The sequence below is a fragment of the Pundamilia nyererei genome, unplaced genomic scaffold (assembly GCF_000239375.1).
Source record: "Pundamilia nyererei isolate P.nyererei 1_Seehausen unplaced genomic scaffold, PunNye1.0 scaffold00060, whole genome shotgun sequence".
Taxonomy (NCBI): Eukaryota; Metazoa; Chordata; class Actinopteri; order Cichliformes; family Cichlidae; genus Pundamilia; species Pundamilia nyererei.
Window position 1 is genome coordinate 1,377,185 of NW_005187461.1, and position 17,023 is coordinate 1,394,207.

Genomic DNA, 17,023 nt, shown 5'->3' on the forward strand with positions numbered 1-17,023 from the left:
CTTTGGCAACATCTGGCCAAACTCAGGCTTGTATATAAAGGGCAACTACAAAAACAACCAACAATGCTCATCAAAATGCTAAATTTATTAAAGTACGGCCCTTACGCTATTACACCACAGAGACTCACTGGACATACGCCTGCATATTTCTGTGACCGACACTATTCTCTGTCTGCAGGAAGTTGCCGCTATGGGGGGAGGTACTGGCAGGGTGTGGGGCTGGAACCTGCCAGGTGGTGGTAACCACACCAATGGAGATGCTAAAGATCCAGTTACAAGATGCAGGAAGGCTCGGTGAGGTCTTTACTGGATTTAATATTAAACTAGCAGGAAACATTTCTCAGAGATTATTATATATAACCAAATACAACTGGACTATACATTGGAACAAAGTCTATATGGAGAGCATCACGCAGTTGTTGCAGATTTATTAGCTGCACATACATGATGCAACACCCCCCATTCCTCTAAATCCTAAAGTGGCTCTATTGGAATGAGAGCTGATGACTTATGGAGGCCATTTGAACACATGTAGTGTTGTACTGCTTGAAGAAGCCATCAGAAGATATGTATATTGTTATCAAAAAGGGATGTACATGTTCAGCAGAAATACTCAGGTAGGGTGCAGGACTTAAAATATGCTCAATTGTTGCTAAGGCAACATTTTTCCAATCTTCTGCTCTCCAATTCTGGTGAGTCTATGTGTAGTGCAGCCTAAGATTCAGGTGTTCTTGGTTGTACCTAGCAGATTTAAGTTACTGTTGCTTGAAACAGCCTGACCATTCTGCAGACCATGTCTACATCCCATAATGCACTGAGCTGCTGTTATGTGACTGGCTCATTAGAAATTGACATAATAAAGTGTCTGGTAAGTGTAAGAGGATGTGATGAGGATACAGTAAAGCATGTCATGTCATTTCAGATATTGTTTGTTGATTGATGAATTGTGCATTCAATGACAAACCCAAAGATGTGCTTATTAACAAAAATCATTTACAGCATCACTGTTGCAGCATTACAGTAGCCTCCATGTGTTTTCTTAACTGGGGAAATCTGTTTATCCATTAGCTGCACAAAGGCCAATGGCAGCTCCAGCACAGGCTGCTGCTCCTGGGCCAGCCCCATCGCTGGTGGGCCCCTCTTCACAAGCCCAATCAACCCCACCACCACGACCCTCAGCCACAGGCATCACCATGGAGCTGCTGAAGACTCGTGGCCTAGCTGGTCTCTACAGAGGGGTAGGAGCCACCTTAATGAGGTAACGCACACCCATAAATAAGTAAATGAAGTAGTCACTGTGACCATTTTAACAACATTCTGTTCACATTAAATATCAATTCAAAAAAGTCATTTTCCAACTTTTCAATTACTTTGAATAAGGAAAAGACTTCTATTGCATTTTTTCATATATATCCATTACCCTATGCTTCATGTTGAAGGCTGCCATACACAAATGTTTAAAGGACACAGTCTCTTCCTTTTAAAGTGTTCAAATGAGCTGCTTTTAGTTTTTAGATTTTGCATAACTCGTACTGCGGTTGTTGTCTGTGACATCTCTGCTAATCAACACTAATCAATAGATTCCTGCAGCTATGTCTGTCTGCTATGCTGCAGTTTAACAGGTTCATGTGTCTCCCGTGACCCAGTCATATTTTTTCCCCACTTATCCTCTTATCTTTCAGGGATGTCCCCTTCTCTATGATCTACTTCCCCCTGTTTGCCAACCTTAATGCCCTGGGCCGGGAAAGTGCAAGTGGGCAGGCTGATGTGCAGGCCCGGGCGCCGTTCTGGCAGTCCTTTGTGGCAGGCTGCTCCGCTGGCTCAGTGGCAGCTGTGGCAGTTACACCGCTGGATGGTGAGTGGGAGTCAGATATGAGTATATACCTTCTTCATGTTGCAATACTTCACTCCAATATAATATTTATCTTATTAGACAAGACTATTTTACTTACATTATAATTATTTATGTTAATGCAAGTGTGCAACCGATTCACATAATAAAGTTTATAAGAAATCAAATACAACCTTGTTAATTTTAACACATTCAGAGTTTGGCTGCCTCATTTGTTCTGGTATCAGCACCGGCTTATAAATGCCAAATTTTAGCCAATTATCTATGCTGTAAACTCAGCATCAGATCTGTATGTCTATCACTCTATCTATAAAATGTCATGTTAGTCTAATTAGTTAAATACTTCTACTAAACTTAATTTTCTTCCAAACACCCAAACAGTAATAAAGACCCGTCTGCAGACCTTGCAGAAAGGTGCCGGGGAGGATACATACAGAGGAATTCTTGACTGCACAACGTAAGCTTATAATGCCACATCTGCTTCCACAATAGAGTTTTTATAAGCGTAACCAGCCCAGTAACACTGCCTTTCTTGTATTTCTTGCCTTTTCCTCTCTGATCCCTTCGCAGGCGCATCATGAGACGAGAGGGTCCATCAGCATTCCTGAAGGGTGCGACCTGTCGTGCTTTAGTCATTGCTCCTCTTTTTGGCATTGCCCAGGGTGTCTACTTTCTTGGGGTAGGGGAGACAGTACTAGGGTTGTTGGGATAGCAATGCTAAGTACCAGTGGCAGCAGTCATGTTGTTTCTGTGCAGATAATATGCTGCTTTTGTTACTCAGTGAGCAGAGAAAACAGAGACAGAGGAGAAATACAGCCACAATCCACTAACCAAAGGAAGAGCAATAGTCAGAATATGCATGAAAGAAGCTTCATTTACTAATATGTGGACTACCGGGTTCACACTAATGTTTCTCTAGGTTTTCACTTGCCGTAAGCAGGATTCTGTAGGTTAAGCAAGGTCCTTTGTATGTGTATGATTAATGTGAGGATTGTGTCCCAAGCTGGCCTGGTTATCCCAGGGTAGTTCCTGCCAATATGCCTGGGCTTAGTCCTTTCACCTGAGAGAGATCTGTTCTTTTCTGGGACAATTGGTGCATGTTGTTTGAGCCTGCTAACTCAAATGCCAGCCAATCCAACAGTTTCTTTGGCCTGTGCATCAACTTTTTAAGAATGTCTCCTTTCAAGCTTCATCTAAAAAGACATGGAATATACAACATCGCTGGCCTCACTCTTTTTTAAAAGAGAGTGCATTACCATATGGTTTTATAGTCATGTTTCTTATGGGTTCACATACTCACAGAGATGGCAGAGAAATCCTGTAGTACATCCCAGTACGTACAAATGGATGAAGGGGAAATGAGTACATAATTTCTGTATTATCTTAAAGGAAGTCTAATTACACTTTTGAATATTCTCACCATTTGTTTTGACATAAAGCAGGGCCCCTTGCACACACACTTGGCGACGGAGATTTTTCATTGATTGGAGAAAATTTAAACAAAATAAATCAATTAAAAAAACTGTTTTAAAGGGCATTGTCCAGTGAACTAAGGAACTCACAAACTCTTAATGTGACAGCATGTATTTGCAGTAGTGCTTTATTGAAATTAATATAAAAATGCAATAAATCCCACAACTTTTCAGGAATAACCCACTAGGATGCTTAATCAGGCATCATGTGGTCAGACTGATGAAAAGCAGCACCTGTCTTAACAGGGTCTTAATGATATATGATGTCAGAGTCTAAACTGCCAATCACTCAGACATCAATGTTTTTCTCTTAAAACGGGGCTCCATATCCTTCTTCCTACTGTTAAGTATCCCTTGTACTCGAGTAATCTTGGAATCTTTCACTGGACTTAAAGGTGCTGCCTGCCAGTGTCTCTGAGGTCATTACTTAATCTGATGGTAATGCTTTAATCGCCGCATTAGCATACAATATACACTAACAGACTGCTCACTTCCTGCTCGACAGCAACTGCAAAACCACGATCCCACAGGCTTAACGTCCTCTTCTCCGCAGCTTGCAACGGTTTAAATAAAACCTTGCTGTCGCCTTGGATTCCTTTTACCGCTTAGTTAGTTATACATAAGACGCTTCAGTGTACGCACAATAACTAAAGAAAATGCAATTAAGGCCTTATGACAGCTGGTTGTTTCGAAAGCATAAAAACTTTAAGTCTTAAATAAGTGGAACTGGTTGTGTTGAAATATTGTTTTGGTACTTGAGTCCAATTTTAGCAAAAGACAGCTGTAATCGTTAGACCCATGGAGGGAGTATGGCAACTTGTCTGGCCAACAGTTTGCCATTACTGAATCCCACTGGATGCCACTAAAAGGTTTTGTTTTTTACATTTTTAATGCAAGACACATTTTGATGTGGATACTCTATATAGGTTCCTACATTTTCCTCATTGTAGAGTGAACATAGCCTGAGTAAAGTGTATGTTTACAAGCTGTAAATAAAGATATCTCATACATGTTCCTTTCTCATGTCACTTTAATTGATACCTTGGTATATTATTACCTTGAGAACAATGCTAAGCAACTCTGTGTACGCACGCACACGCACGCACACGCACGCACACGCCTGTATCTTTGGTTTAAATATGCAGCTTGCTCAGTTTACTCAAACTGAAACGACTGAAGACAAACATCTGTAATGTCATTAGAACATTGAGTCCTTTTAAGAGAAGATGAATAGAGGACATTTCAAAGTAAGAGCACTTGCTGAATTGTTATTTAGTCCATTAGTATTTAGAACTATATAAACACTCCCTTTGGATCTCAGTAACGGCAGATGGTTGGAGACTCTTGGGTTTTATGGTGATGCTCTGTCATCACCATAAACGTTCCACCTGTGCCCTCTTCATGTCCACAGTTAATCCAAGAACTTTCGATTGGGGTTGGCACCAAACAGATTCATTCTGACTTCAGGCATCATCTGTCAAGAGTAGAATCAAGATAGTAAGGATATAAATCACAACCATGTTTTTTTGGCCACAGCATTCAAACATTGTTACAATTGTTACAGTTCAGTATTTGATATTCCTTTCCAGCTGTAAGAACACAAAGTTTGTCATTTGATTTTTTTGCCACTGTCTAAAAATGTTAAATCTCGTTTCTGGCATATATACTCTTTTTGAATTCAATCAATTTTTCCTATTTCAATCCCTGATATGTTGCTCTTCTACCAAAAAGGCTTTAAATGACCTGCAAATAAATGCACTCTGTCATTGTTTGCATTTTAAACAGCATCCCAAGTTTCTAAGTAACTATGTCATTTCTTAAAAACATCATTGCACATTCATTCATTGCACTCTTTGTTTATATTTTACACAGGATGCCAGATTTCTAAGTATCCATGTAGTTTCCTAAAAACATCCAATGACAGAGTGGAATAATATGCACCCCGTCATTGTTTACATTTTACACAGCATCCCAAATTTCTATGTAACTATGTCATTTCTGTGGCTCCTGTTCTGATCAAGGCCAACAAGTGCGAGTGCACATCCCGTTTATCTTTAAGCTTTTTCCACCTGGATGTGTAAGATCATTTGTACTGAATCTCTGTGAAAAGACAAAGGACTGCTCTAGCCCACCCACGTCTCATTCCACAGCCCACTTTGATCTTAAGTGGGTCAGACCAGTGAAATTCTCCTTTCTGTGATTTTAAAGAAGTTTAACTACATATATTGAGATATTTTAGGGACTAAATAAAGGTTAGGGGAGGTCAGCTTTTAAAACTCCAAAGCCATGGGCTGATTCCGGCTCTCCGGGTCTTACATTTGATGCTTCTGGTCTAGACCATTTGGGCCTTTAGAGAATCTTAAAATTATTTTTCTAATACCTATACATTAATAATACAATTGTTGCAGAAAATACTCAAAAGACCTTACTCCTGAACAAAGCTGAATAATTTACGAACATAAATCAGCAGTGACTGTAATTACTACACATTTGATTTCACAGCTTTACTCTAAAAAAAGGAACCAGTTTTTGCGTTATTGACACGATGGCAACATTGAATACTCAAAGCAAGTTTAAATATAGTAAATCCATTGTTAGCATGACAGTCTAGTCTTAATGATTAAATTGATTTTTCTCTGTCAGCTCTCCACCCTTCAGCGAATTAGATCCACTGGAAAGCAAGTTGGGCTCTGCTGCCCTCCACAGGCAAACAGCAGCTACTGCAGTGAGCAGCAGAAGATTTGGATGTGAGGTATATCATCGAAGTTACTTTACCTGTTGTGCAATGAGTTCTAGCCTGCTCTCCAAAGTGTTGGAAACCTTGATCTTCCCATTCTCATTATACACCTCGATTCCTCCACAGCTGTTAAGATAAAATGAAATGTCTAGTTTAAGTCTTGATGCATGCTCAATCATCCAGGTAAGTAAATCCCAAAAGGTTGATTCTGTTCTGTTCATCACATCATTCAGTGGTGCGAGTTTCAGTCATTGTGCAAATGTCCTGTTTATAAGGTTGGGGAAACCTGCAGTCAGCTGAGACTGAAGAAGTCACCTGGATGAGTGACGAAACGTTTCTCCCACTGAAAACGTCCAGATGAACAGAATCAACCTTTTGGGATGTCTAGTGTAAGGTTCAAAGTTCAAACCAAGCATCAGAATGTGGTGTGGTTGTGGTGCCAGGCATGCTGGACTGAGCATTTCACAAATGTCTGATCTACTGATCAGAAGTTGAGCAGTATGTGGATCTTTCCACATAACCATCTGTAGGGTTTATAGACCCAATGAGCAGCAGTTCTCTGGGTGATAGTATGTTGCTGATGCCAGAGGTAGGACGAGAACTGATTTGAGGTGGTAGGAAGGCAACAGTAACTCAAATAACCACTAGTTAACAAAAAGAGCACCTCCAAACACACAACATGTCAAACCTTGAAGCAGATGGTCTACACACCAGGGCCCCTCCTGTCAGCTAAGAACAGTAAACTGAGGCTATAATTTGAGTGGGCTCACAAAATTAGATAACAGAGGTTTGTGAAATGTTGCCTGGTTTGATAGGGTCACAGTGTGGTAAAAACAACATGAAAGCATGGCCACGCATCAGTGCTTCAGGCTGCTGGTGGTGCAACGGTGTGGAGGACATTTTCTATAAATGAGCCACAGTATACGCCTGAGCATCTTTGCTGAGCATGTCCATGCCTTTATGACCACAGTAACCGCTGCTCGCAGCAGGACATTGTGCGATGTCACAAAGCTCATATCCTCTAAGAATGTGTCCACGGTACTCAAATGGCTCCGACAGTCACTAGATTATAATCCACTGAAATACGGTTAAACGGGAAGTTTGCATTATATGATCTGCAACAACTATGTGACGACATCATGTCAACGTGGACCAAAAAGTCTGAGGAATGTTCCAACACCATGTGGAGACTACTCCACAAAGACAAAGTTGTTCCAACCCCCAAAGTCAAACTAAAGCTGAGCAGTGACTACAGTGTGTTTGTCATATTTGATTAAAAATGCAAAAATTCCTGCATCTCAATCTTGACAATACAAAATAGATAATCTGTAACAATCACATGACCTCCTCCTTTCTGAAGAACTGAATCATCTTACATCTGAGCTGGAAGAAAACGTTCCTTGTCGATTTTGACAGTTATATTACTCCTCACCGCCTCTTTGTAGATCGGGATGTTCTTATTGACTGCAGCCTGTTTGGTAATAAAGAGAGAAAACAACTCTATGTTTTATTGTGCATTCGACAAAAGAGGCAGATGGCCTGTTCCTTCTTTTCTAAATAACTAGTCAGAACAGCTTCACCTGAACAAATTCAACATCCTGCGGTCGGCAGCGAATGGTAACCTTAGGCTCCAGCAGTCGGTAGAATCCCTGAAACATTAAAAAAAGCTCACTTTTTAAATATAGAAAACTGAATAATATATTAACAGTTGGTTTGCAATCATAGATCACAATGGTAGATTATACCTGAAGCACTAGGCCCTCCAACAGACTGGAGTACTTAGCAGGGTCCTTAGCAATCTCTGCAAGTCTCCGACGGGCCTCGTTTAACAGATCCTGCGACAAAAACAGGCAACTGGATACATTAGAAATTGATATATGACTCATGAATTATGGTACGCAAAATCATATTTATCTTGCATCTGAGCAGTTTTTACAAATATTTAACTGGAACGTGTCTTTTTCACTGTACTGGAGTAGTGAAGGTCAAGTAGAGGACACAACATTTACACATTATTTCCATGTGTAAATACGTGCACAACAATTTAGTGCAAGAATGAAAGCTAATCATGGAAACAAATTCAAATTCATCATTAAAGTTATGATGAATTTGAATAGAGGAGGTTTCCAGTGGACACAGAAATGAGCATTCATCGCTCACCGTGATCATGTCGTCTCGGGCCTTCAGCACCTTCAGCCTGGCTTGGTTCATCATGTTGGATCTCTGGCTGTGGAGGGCGTTGATTATACCGATTAATTCCTTTTATCAGAGATATTCTTCAAGCAAAATTTCTGCCTGAACCAAATATGATTTTATTTTGAACTTTTTAGAGTCGTCATTTTCTCTTCTTCAGAGTTGTTGGCCCAGAATTGATTAAATCTGTTTATGCTGCTTCCTCGTTGGTTAGTTCAATGGATGCCTAACAAGCTATCAGAAGATCAGTCACTGCCTCAGAAAGACAGCGTTTACTCATGAGATGTGAGATTGCAGAGTGTCAGATCTGTAAGTGTTTGAAGTGTGGGATAAACAGCGACAAAAAGCATCTTACAGAAACAGTCAAACCGATGGGACAGCGGAGCTAAAAACAAGAACGTAAGGCGTGCTGTGGTGTACCATTTCCAAAGGCTAACTAAATTTTCTTTTGATGAATGCATTCCTATTTGTGCAGTTTGAGTGACCACTCTTTCTCACATCTTCTTATGCTGCTCAATTTGCTTTTCCTTCTTCTCATAGTACTCCATGATTTTCAGCCGCTGAGTCTGCACCAGACGACCTTTCTCAATGTTGAACTCTTCCTCCGCCTGTGTAAGAGAAGATTCATTAAATCAGTGGTCACTATGACAAAACACAAGACTGACAGGCAGAAGAGCTTCCGTTACCTTTGCATCAATTTCCTCAACTTTCTCATTGGCCTCTTGCTCAATGAAGGCCATCATGTGCTTAATCTGCCATAAGAAACACAAAAAGCAGCTGGTTCAAGTTTGGATCTCTGACAATGTGCGTCCTTTATGTGTCTGTCTGTTTTTTTCTGAATGATACAAAAACATGCGCACACACTTTTACAGTTTTACTAAAACTGATAGTTTAGCATTAGAAAGTGACCAAATTTCATTATTTACTGCAATGAGACCAACTTGACTTGCATTAATGGCAATGTTAGCATTTAGGCATTAACTTTAACTTTGCACCCGTCATAATGTAAACTGCCACCGACAACCAGAACTAAATGGATTGCGGCGTTGCCTTAAATGTTAAACATAGTGCGGAATAATGATTAACAGCGGGACAGTGCTGCAGTCCACGTATCGGCCCGTTAACTGAGATTATGTATGTTTACCGTAACGTCAGTGGGATTGACGTGGTTTAACTTGTCCATAAAGTTTACCTGTTTCTGTACGTCAGCGTCGGTGAGCGCCATGGCTTTTCTCAGTTATGTTTATTGTCTCTTCGGAGTCTGTCAAACTAACTGTCTCCGTCACTTTTACCGTCCACTGAAGCACAAACAGTTTGGGGTGAAAACACGGTTTGGCTTTCGTGGTCGAGCTGACCACTGGAGGTAAAATAGAACTTCCGGTCTGCACTTTCAAAATAACATTTCGCGTTCCAGTTAAATATTTGTAACGAGGGCGGGGTGCTAAGGTTGGATGCTCTCCCCTCGAAATTCTTATAGCTACAGAAAATCAAGGATTATCTCCCCCAATAACAGACACGACGTGTTTGTAAATTTCGCAAGTTTCCTCTTGTGACCACAGGTTGAACGGTGTCCGGTAGCAGAGGTGAGTATTATTATGAAGGCTCTGACAGGAAGACTGGTGCCGGTTTTGTACGCTAACATCCAGAGCACCCTGAGTACTAACGGCTACCTGCCATTGGTGGGCTACCCTCTCCGGCGTCTGCTACAGTAGTGTGTGTGTTTATGTGTGTGTGTTCATAATTCTGTTCAGCTTGTCGTCTGTCCACATCTGGTTGCCTTTGGACAAGGACGGTAAGAAACGGACACCCGCTGAGCTTAAGTTAAAATGAAGTTTCGAGTCTCCAGCACGTAAAACGTGTAACGTCAAGCTAGCTAACAGTAGCTTGCATGTGAGTTTGGGTGTTCCAGCGAGGGGTGCAGCGGACACTTATGTAATTAGTCAGGTAATTAATTAGCAAAGCTACATGTCTGGTTAGTAAAGCGAATGGTTATGTTATTTGGTAGATTATTTTTTGCAGACATACTGAAATCTTTTGAGGATAGTTGTGTTTATTTAATTTACTGTAATTATCGTAGCCGCTTTGTTATTTGATGATTGAACTTTTTAATTACTCGGTTATACACATTATTTTATTTTGATAGTTAAACCCGGAAGTATTTTGTTTAATTTGGCAGACTTGACATGAATGGAATTTTTGGTCCGCTTGGTGTCACCTCGTCTCTGGAGGACCATGTGGGGCGATTAACTTAGAAGTTACAGGGGGTTAAAGTCGTGTTTCATATTCGTGCAGTGATCATTTTATTTGAAAATTGTTTTTGGGTTTTTTGGGGGGATTTTTAAAACGACCATCTGTTTGCCACATGTGTTGTGTAAATCATGATCTAGACACAAAAAAAGTACCCAAATATGTCCTGTACCATTCTTCTGTCCTCAGTTGGGATCCATGCAGTCACATAAGTCTAAAATCACTCAATTTGTCCCCTTAGTGCACGCAGTGGGGGCAGGACACTGTAAACCTGAGGGCGGCATCTGTTTATGTCATTCATATAACAGCTTTTTCTTTTTTTTTTTAAGATTAAATAACATATTGTATGATACAATGCCAGAGTTTAGATATAGATTTTCTTAGCTTTTATTAATGGGTGCCTCAGCCTCAGCCAGCCCATCCTTCAGGCTGTAACGATTGTGCCTCTAACGAGATATTATTCTTCCTCTGGTTGTTATTTTCCCTAGGTGAGACGTCCAGCTTTGACTGTATGAATTAATGTGCCTGAGAGTCTGATACACATCTGTTCGATGGCTACCTCAGGCTCCACCGCCTCTGCCTCAATCCCAGCCACTGTGCCTGAGGGTTTCCATTTTGAAACCAAATATATTTTGCTTAACTACCTAGGAATGGTGCCTGCAGGTAGATCAGACCAACCAGCTGCAGCTCAAGGTGAGAGGAAATGCTTTGCATTTGTGGCAAACCTCTTGTTAAAAATTGCTGATGAGATGAGCAACAGTTGTTTTTTTCCTTCCCATTTTGCACACTGTGCACGTACACAACCCTCACACACTTGCATTCAGAGAGCACACAAATAGTGGCGTACACATGGTTGTAACATAAAATATCTGGGGTGTGTAGGCACGTAGCCACCTGTTTTGCCAGCTTAATTTGGCTCTGACTGGAATCTGACTTTAGCAGGAGAACACATTCAGAAGACCTGTATGGACACTTTAACGTGATAGTTGAAGCCAGTGTCTGTAAACCAATAGATTTAGTGGATTCTCATCTAAAGCCCAGCTAGAATCCTTTCAATAACCCAATATGGTGACCAGAGTGCATAAAGCTGTCGTGTCTTCACAGAGGTCTTTGCAACAACCCTGTTACATGGCTTCAGGCATGCTGGCTCACATTTTTCTTCCTGTTCCCTTTTATGCCCGGCATACCAAAAGAGGTGTTGTGGAACTAATAATAATAATGGATTGGATTTATACAGCGCTTTTCAAGGCACCCAAAGCGCTTTACAATGCCACTATTCAGTCACTCTCACATTCACTCACTGGTGGAGGCAAACTACGGTTGTAGCCACAGCTGCCCTGGGGCAGACTGACAGAAGCGAGGCTGCCATATCGCGCCATCGGCCCCTCTGGCCAACACCAGTAGGCGGTAGGGTAAAGTGTCTTGCCCAAGGACACAACGACCAGGACAGAGAGCCCGGGGATCGAACCGGCGACTTTCCAGTTACAGATACGCTTCCCAACCCCCTGAGCCACGGTCGCCCCCAAATGTACAGTATAGTAATGATTTTCTGTGTCTGCTATGTGAGACTAGAGAAAGGATGTGTGAAGGTAAATGCCAGCAGCTGTTCGTTTCTTTTAGTTTGTGCAACCAAGTTATGACCTCACAGCGTTAATCCTGAAATAAATCTTAGTGATTAAAGAGAGCACAAGACTGCTGGAGAGCCTCTTTGGATGATGCATGGAAGTAAAGGAGCAGAGGTATCTGAAAAATGTATTTGGAGCAAGGAAAAGAAGACGAGAGAGAGAGGGGGAGTTCTTTTTATTTCCTGTCCATTTTATTGTTGTGTGCATGCTTGGAATGGGCGGAGATGGCAGATGAGTGGCTGATCCCTGCTTTCCGCTTGACCCGGTCCAATTTCTGACAGCCTGTCATGTGCAATCACTGTAGCATTACTCACACACCAGTGGACCAAAGCAAAATAGTTGTCTGGCTAGCTGTCTGCCTAAATGCTGACACAGCACCAAGGCCAGGAAAAGCCAACACTGGTCCTCATGGCACCCATGCAGGGACCTGAGAGAACAAGATCCCAGTTGTCAGAGTGTCTTCTTGCTTTTTGTTAAAAAATGTCAGTATTTGATTTCATAAACTGAGAAAAGTCAGCTACTAAAACTGAACCAATGGAGTCCAGTCACACTGGAAATAACCAGTGCCTCTGGGTTGCATGTATGAACATTATAAAATGATCCCTGCATCTCTCCGGGGTGAGAGGTCAAATGTAAAAGTTGATTTTTTTGAGGGTTTATTGTATTTTTGTGTAAATGCAGTGCAGCCCCACTTGGCGCCTTTGTGTTGCGTGGTTCATTACACCCCGAGCAGTGTAGACTCGGTGCTGTAAATAATTGACCTCTGCCTTGACAGCCTTCGTGCACACGATGACTGAGAACCATTAACAGTTTTTTGCTTTGAATTCAAGCTCGTCAGGCTGAGGAGGAGCGGCTGCCTGCAAAGGTGGTTCTCTCCTCCAGGAAAGTTGGTGTGCGCGGCATCAACCGCTCATCCTTATAGTGGAGTCAAGATCTGGCCCAATTTCCACTTTGATGTTGATCCTAGCCTGTTAAATATTTCATGATTTAATAAAAGGTCAGATCCCATATTTGTTGTGTTAGCAACTTAACCCATTCTTTGTCAGATCCTCTATTTAATTTATCAGATTATATCACAAACTAGTGAGTGCATAACTCTTATGAATCAAAAAAAGACAATGAACCTTTTCGAAAAAGCCACATGACCAACTTTATTATAAGTTGTTAGAATAGTTGCATAAAGAAAACTAAACGCATGCATAAAACAATAACAAAATAGCTGTTGACATCAGTGTAAATGACCTTTTCTGAAATATGTTCATGGTTCCTAAAATGATTATTGAGGCGCTGAAAGAAGGAGTGCTTTAAAAAGCGACCATGCAAATGCAACAAAAACAGCTGGCACACACTGAAGTCCAACCACAATATCCTGTTAAAATGCAGTCAAAGCAATTCAGAATTTCCAGAACAGCTTTTCTTTAGTCGTGTTTTAAGACATTTGGGGAAGTTTTGCATGAAAACTACGGCGACTGTGTGGGAGAGAGCCAGAAAGAATGAAGGATGGAGCGACGCTGGTTCATATTTCATGTTTGTTTATCTCTTTCAGGAGATGCAGAGGCCGAGAAAACAAGATCCAGAGTGATAAAGGAGCAAATAGAGGAAGGGCTGAGAGAACTGGATGGCGAAATTGCCGCCTGTAAGTGATCACAAACATACACAGCTACAGTTAGGTCCATATATATTTGTTTACTGAAACTAGTTACATAATGGAGATAATGTGTAGAATTTCATCTTTCATTTGAGGGCATCCACACTCAAATTGGATGAAGGGTTTAGGAGTTTCAGCTCCTCAACATTTGCCAGCCTCTTTTTAAAGGGACAAAAAGTAATTGGACAATTCACTTGAAGGCTATTTCATTGGCAGGCGTGGGCAATTCCTTCATTATGTTGTTTTCAAAAAAGCAGATAAAATGCCTGGATTTGTTTTGAGGTGTGGTGCTTGTATTTGGAAGATTTTGCTGTGAACAGACAACATGCGGTCAAAGGAGCTCTCCAGGAAGGTGAAACGAGCCATCCTTAAGCTGCGAAAACAGAAAATAAACACATCTGAGAAACTGTTACAATATTAAGAGTGGCAAAATGTACAGTTTGGTACATCCTGAGAAAGAAAGAAAGCACCGGTGAACTCAAAAAGACCTGGACGTCCACAAAAGACAACAGTGGTGGATGATCGCAGAATCATTTCCATGGTGATGAGAAACCCCTTCACACCAGCCAACCAAGTGAACAAGACTCTCCAGGAGGTAGGCGTATCGATATCCAGGGCTACCATAAAGAGAAGACTGCGTGAAAGAAAATACAGATGGTTCACTGCAAGGCGTAAGTCATTCATAAACCTCAAGAATAGAGAGGCTAGATTGACAGATGAAACCAAGATCAACCTCTATCAGAATGAGGGCAAGAAAAAAAGTGTGGCGAAGGCGTGAAACAGCTCACGATCGAAAGCATCCACATCGTCTGTAAAACATAGTGGACAGAGTGTGATGGCTTGGGTGTGTACGGCTGCCAGTGGCTCTGGGACGCTGGTGTTTATTGATGATGTGATATACAGGACAGAAGGAGCTGAATGACCTCTGAGGTGTTCAGAGACAGACTGTCTGCTCACATCCAGCTAAATGCAGTCAAACTGACTGGGCGCCGTTTGATAATACAAACGGACAATGACCCAAAACGTACAGCCAAAGCAACCTAGGAGTTTATTAAAGCAAAGAAGGGGAATATTCATGAATGGCCAAGTCGGACACCCGATCTTAACACAGTTGAGCATTTCACTTGATGGAAACTAAACTTTGGACAGAAAAGCCCAAAAACAAACAGCGACTGAAAGCTGCTGCAGTAAACGTCTGGCAGAGGATTAAAAAGGAGGAAACCCAGCATCTGGTGATGCTCATGAATTCAAGACTTCAGGCTGTCATTGCCAGCAAAGAGTTTTCAACAAAGTATTAGGAATTGACAATTTTATTTTCAGTTATTTAATTTTCCCATTTACTTTTGAGCCCCTGAAATCAAGGGATTGAGTTAAAAATGCTTTAGTTTTAGACATTCTCATGCAATCCTTTTGTTCAGACCACTTAATTAAAGCAATAAGTCTGCACCTTAACTACATCTGAGTTGTTTCATTTAAAATTCATTGTGGTAAAAACCAAAATTAAAAAACGTTGTCTCTGTCCAAATATTTATGGACCTAACTGTAGTTCCAGAGATTAGCCTTCAAACGCACTGAACACCATCACTAGTCTGGTCTTAAGTTTTTAAACTGAAGTTGAAGTTTTAAACTGAAATTAAGTTCAGTGTGCAAATATGACACATGTACAGTTAAAGCTCTTTGCTTTCGTTCCAAAAAGCGTGAATATTGCTGCAGATCGCTGTGGTTGGTCACAGAAAAGCTGATTTTGATTTTAAGTGAATGATTGTTTTGTCTCACTCTGGTTTAAAAATGAGGATTTTTGTCTTTCTTTCACAGCTCACACACGTGGGTGGTTGCTTCATCGTGTTTCACTAGTCTAAGATGCTTTAATGTTATTCTTAAGTAAATATGATTTATGAGTCTCATTAACAGGATCTCAGACATTAGTTCAATTACAATAATACATACAGACCATATACGGAGTCATACATACAGTCATCAGCAATCATATGACCCCCTATGAATAAGCACTTTGGCGACAGTGGGAAGGAAAAACTTCCTTTTAACAGGAAGAAACCTCCGACAGAACCAGGCTCAGGGAGGGGCGGGGCCATCTGCTGCTGTTGGGGTGAGAGAAGGAAGACAGGATAAAGACATGCTGTGGAAGAGAGACAGAGATTAATAACAAGTATGATTCAGTGCAGAAAGGTCTGTTAACACATAGTGAGTGAAGGAGAAACCCCCAGTGCATCATGGGAATCCCCCAGCAGCCTATTGCAGCATAACTAAGGGAGGATTCAGGGTCACCTGGTCCAGCCCTAACTATATGCTTTAGCAAAAAGGAAAGTTTTAAGCCTAATCTTAAAAGTAGAGATAGTGTCTGTCTCCCGAATCCAAACTGGAAGCTGGTTCCATAGAAGAGGGGCCTGAAAACTGAAGGCTCTGCCTCCCATTCTACTTTTAAATACTCTAGGAACAACCAGTAGGCCTGCAGAGCGAGAGCGAAGTGCTCTAATAGGGTGATATGGTACTACAAGGTCATTAAGATAAGATGGGGCCTGATTATTTAAGACCTTGTATGTGAGGAGCAGGATTTTGAATTCTGGATTCAACAGGAAGCCAATGAAAAGAAGCCGATACAGGAGAAATATGCTCTCTCTTTCTAGTCCCTGTCAGGACTCTTGCTGCAGCATTTTGGATCAGCTGAAGGCTTTTCAGGGAATTTTTAGGACTTCCTGATAATAATGAATTACAGTCGTCCAGCCTGGAAGTAATAAATGCATGAACTAGTTTTTCAGCGTCACTCTGAGACAGGATATTTCTCATTTTTAGAGATGTTGCACAAATGGAAGAAAGCAGTCTTACATATTTGTTTAATGATATGTAGGACTGCTTATTATTAGAGGTTTAATAAAAAGAAAAGTTAGTCAGAAGTGCCGCACTAATTAAAACAAACACTCTTTATGTTTCGTGTTCTTCCCTTTCTTTGACTACCTCCTTTAAACGAGCTGCACTTCTGTCAGCGATATCACTCTGTCCTGTGACCTGTGTTGCTTGCAGCCTTTTCCAGGACGGGATTCGACCGACACAATTCACTGGTGTTCGCTCCAGCCAACCCGGAGAACTCCATTGAGGACTGCCTGGCTGCAGTGGGAGACAGGCTGGCCCAAGAGCTCGACACACACCTGTCAGCAGCCGTACACACACTCCTCACAGGGTGAGTTTGTAGAGCTGTGGCTGTGTGTTTGCAAAAAGCAGCCTGCACGATAG

General features: G+C 41.4%; 3 protein-coding genes across 9 annotated transcripts in view; 2 read left to right on the forward strand and 1 right to left on the reverse strand.

The window, feature by feature from the left end:
- Positions 1-4,336, forward strand: part of slc25a18 (solute carrier family 25 member 18) — an 11,802-nt gene extending 7,466 nt beyond the window's left edge. For all 4 annotated transcript variants that reach the window (XM_005734777.1, XM_005734776.1, XM_005734779.1 and 1 more), the window contains exons 6-10: positions 179-294; positions 1,069-1,258; positions 1,683-1,855; positions 2,234-2,309; positions 2,423-4,336. In XM_005734777.1, coding sequence (XP_005734834.1) covers positions 179-294; positions 1,069-1,258; positions 1,683-1,855; positions 2,234-2,309; positions 2,423-2,564 — 697 coding nt within the window. In that variant the 3' untranslated portion in view covers positions 2,565-4,336. The remainder of the gene's footprint in view (positions 1-178; positions 295-1,068; positions 1,259-1,682; positions 1,856-2,233; positions 2,310-2,422) is intronic.
- On the reverse strand, positions 4,337-9,630 carry atp6v1e1a (ATPase H+ transporting V1 subunit E1a). The gene is made up of 9 exons (XM_005734773.1): positions 9,447-9,630; positions 8,941-9,006; positions 8,753-8,862; positions 8,222-8,288; positions 7,807-7,896; positions 7,642-7,710; positions 7,438-7,532; positions 6,100-6,187; positions 4,337-4,798 (listed from the first exon to the last, which is right to left on the reverse strand). Exons 1-9 carry the CDS (start codon positions 9,477-9,479, stop codon positions 4,736-4,738), a joined length of 681 nt encoding a protein of 226 aa, XP_005734830.1. The 5' UTR covers positions 9,480-9,630; the 3' UTR covers positions 4,337-4,735.
- bcl2l13 (BCL2 like 13) overlaps positions 9,370-17,023 on the forward strand; it is an 18,590-nt gene continuing 10,936 nt past the window's right edge. The window contains exons 1-4 of one of the 4 annotated variants that reach the window (XM_005734772.1): positions 9,370-9,388; positions 10,990-11,194; positions 13,673-13,762; positions 16,814-16,970. In XM_005734772.1, coding sequence (XP_005734829.1) covers positions 11,053-11,194; positions 13,673-13,762; positions 16,814-16,970 — 389 coding nt within the window. In that variant the 5' untranslated portion in view covers positions 9,370-9,388; positions 10,990-11,052. The other 3 variants (XM_005734770.2, XM_005734769.1, XM_005734771.1) reach the window with 3 other exon arrangements.

Bases quoted from the DNA above. Each gene is read 5' to 3' on its own strand.
- atp6v1e1a (XM_005734773.1), bottom strand. From the start codon at position 9,479: ATGGCGCTCACCGACGCTGACGTACAGAAACAG. The intron at 9,007-9,446 runs GTAAACTTTATG...TTCTTATGGCAG, and splicing joins ACGCTGACGTACAGAAACAG to ATTAAGCACATGATGGCCTT. The intron at 8,863-8,940 runs GTAACGGAAGCT...TCTCTTACACAG, and splicing joins TTGAGGAAATTGATGCAAAG to GCGGAGGAAGAGTTCAACAT.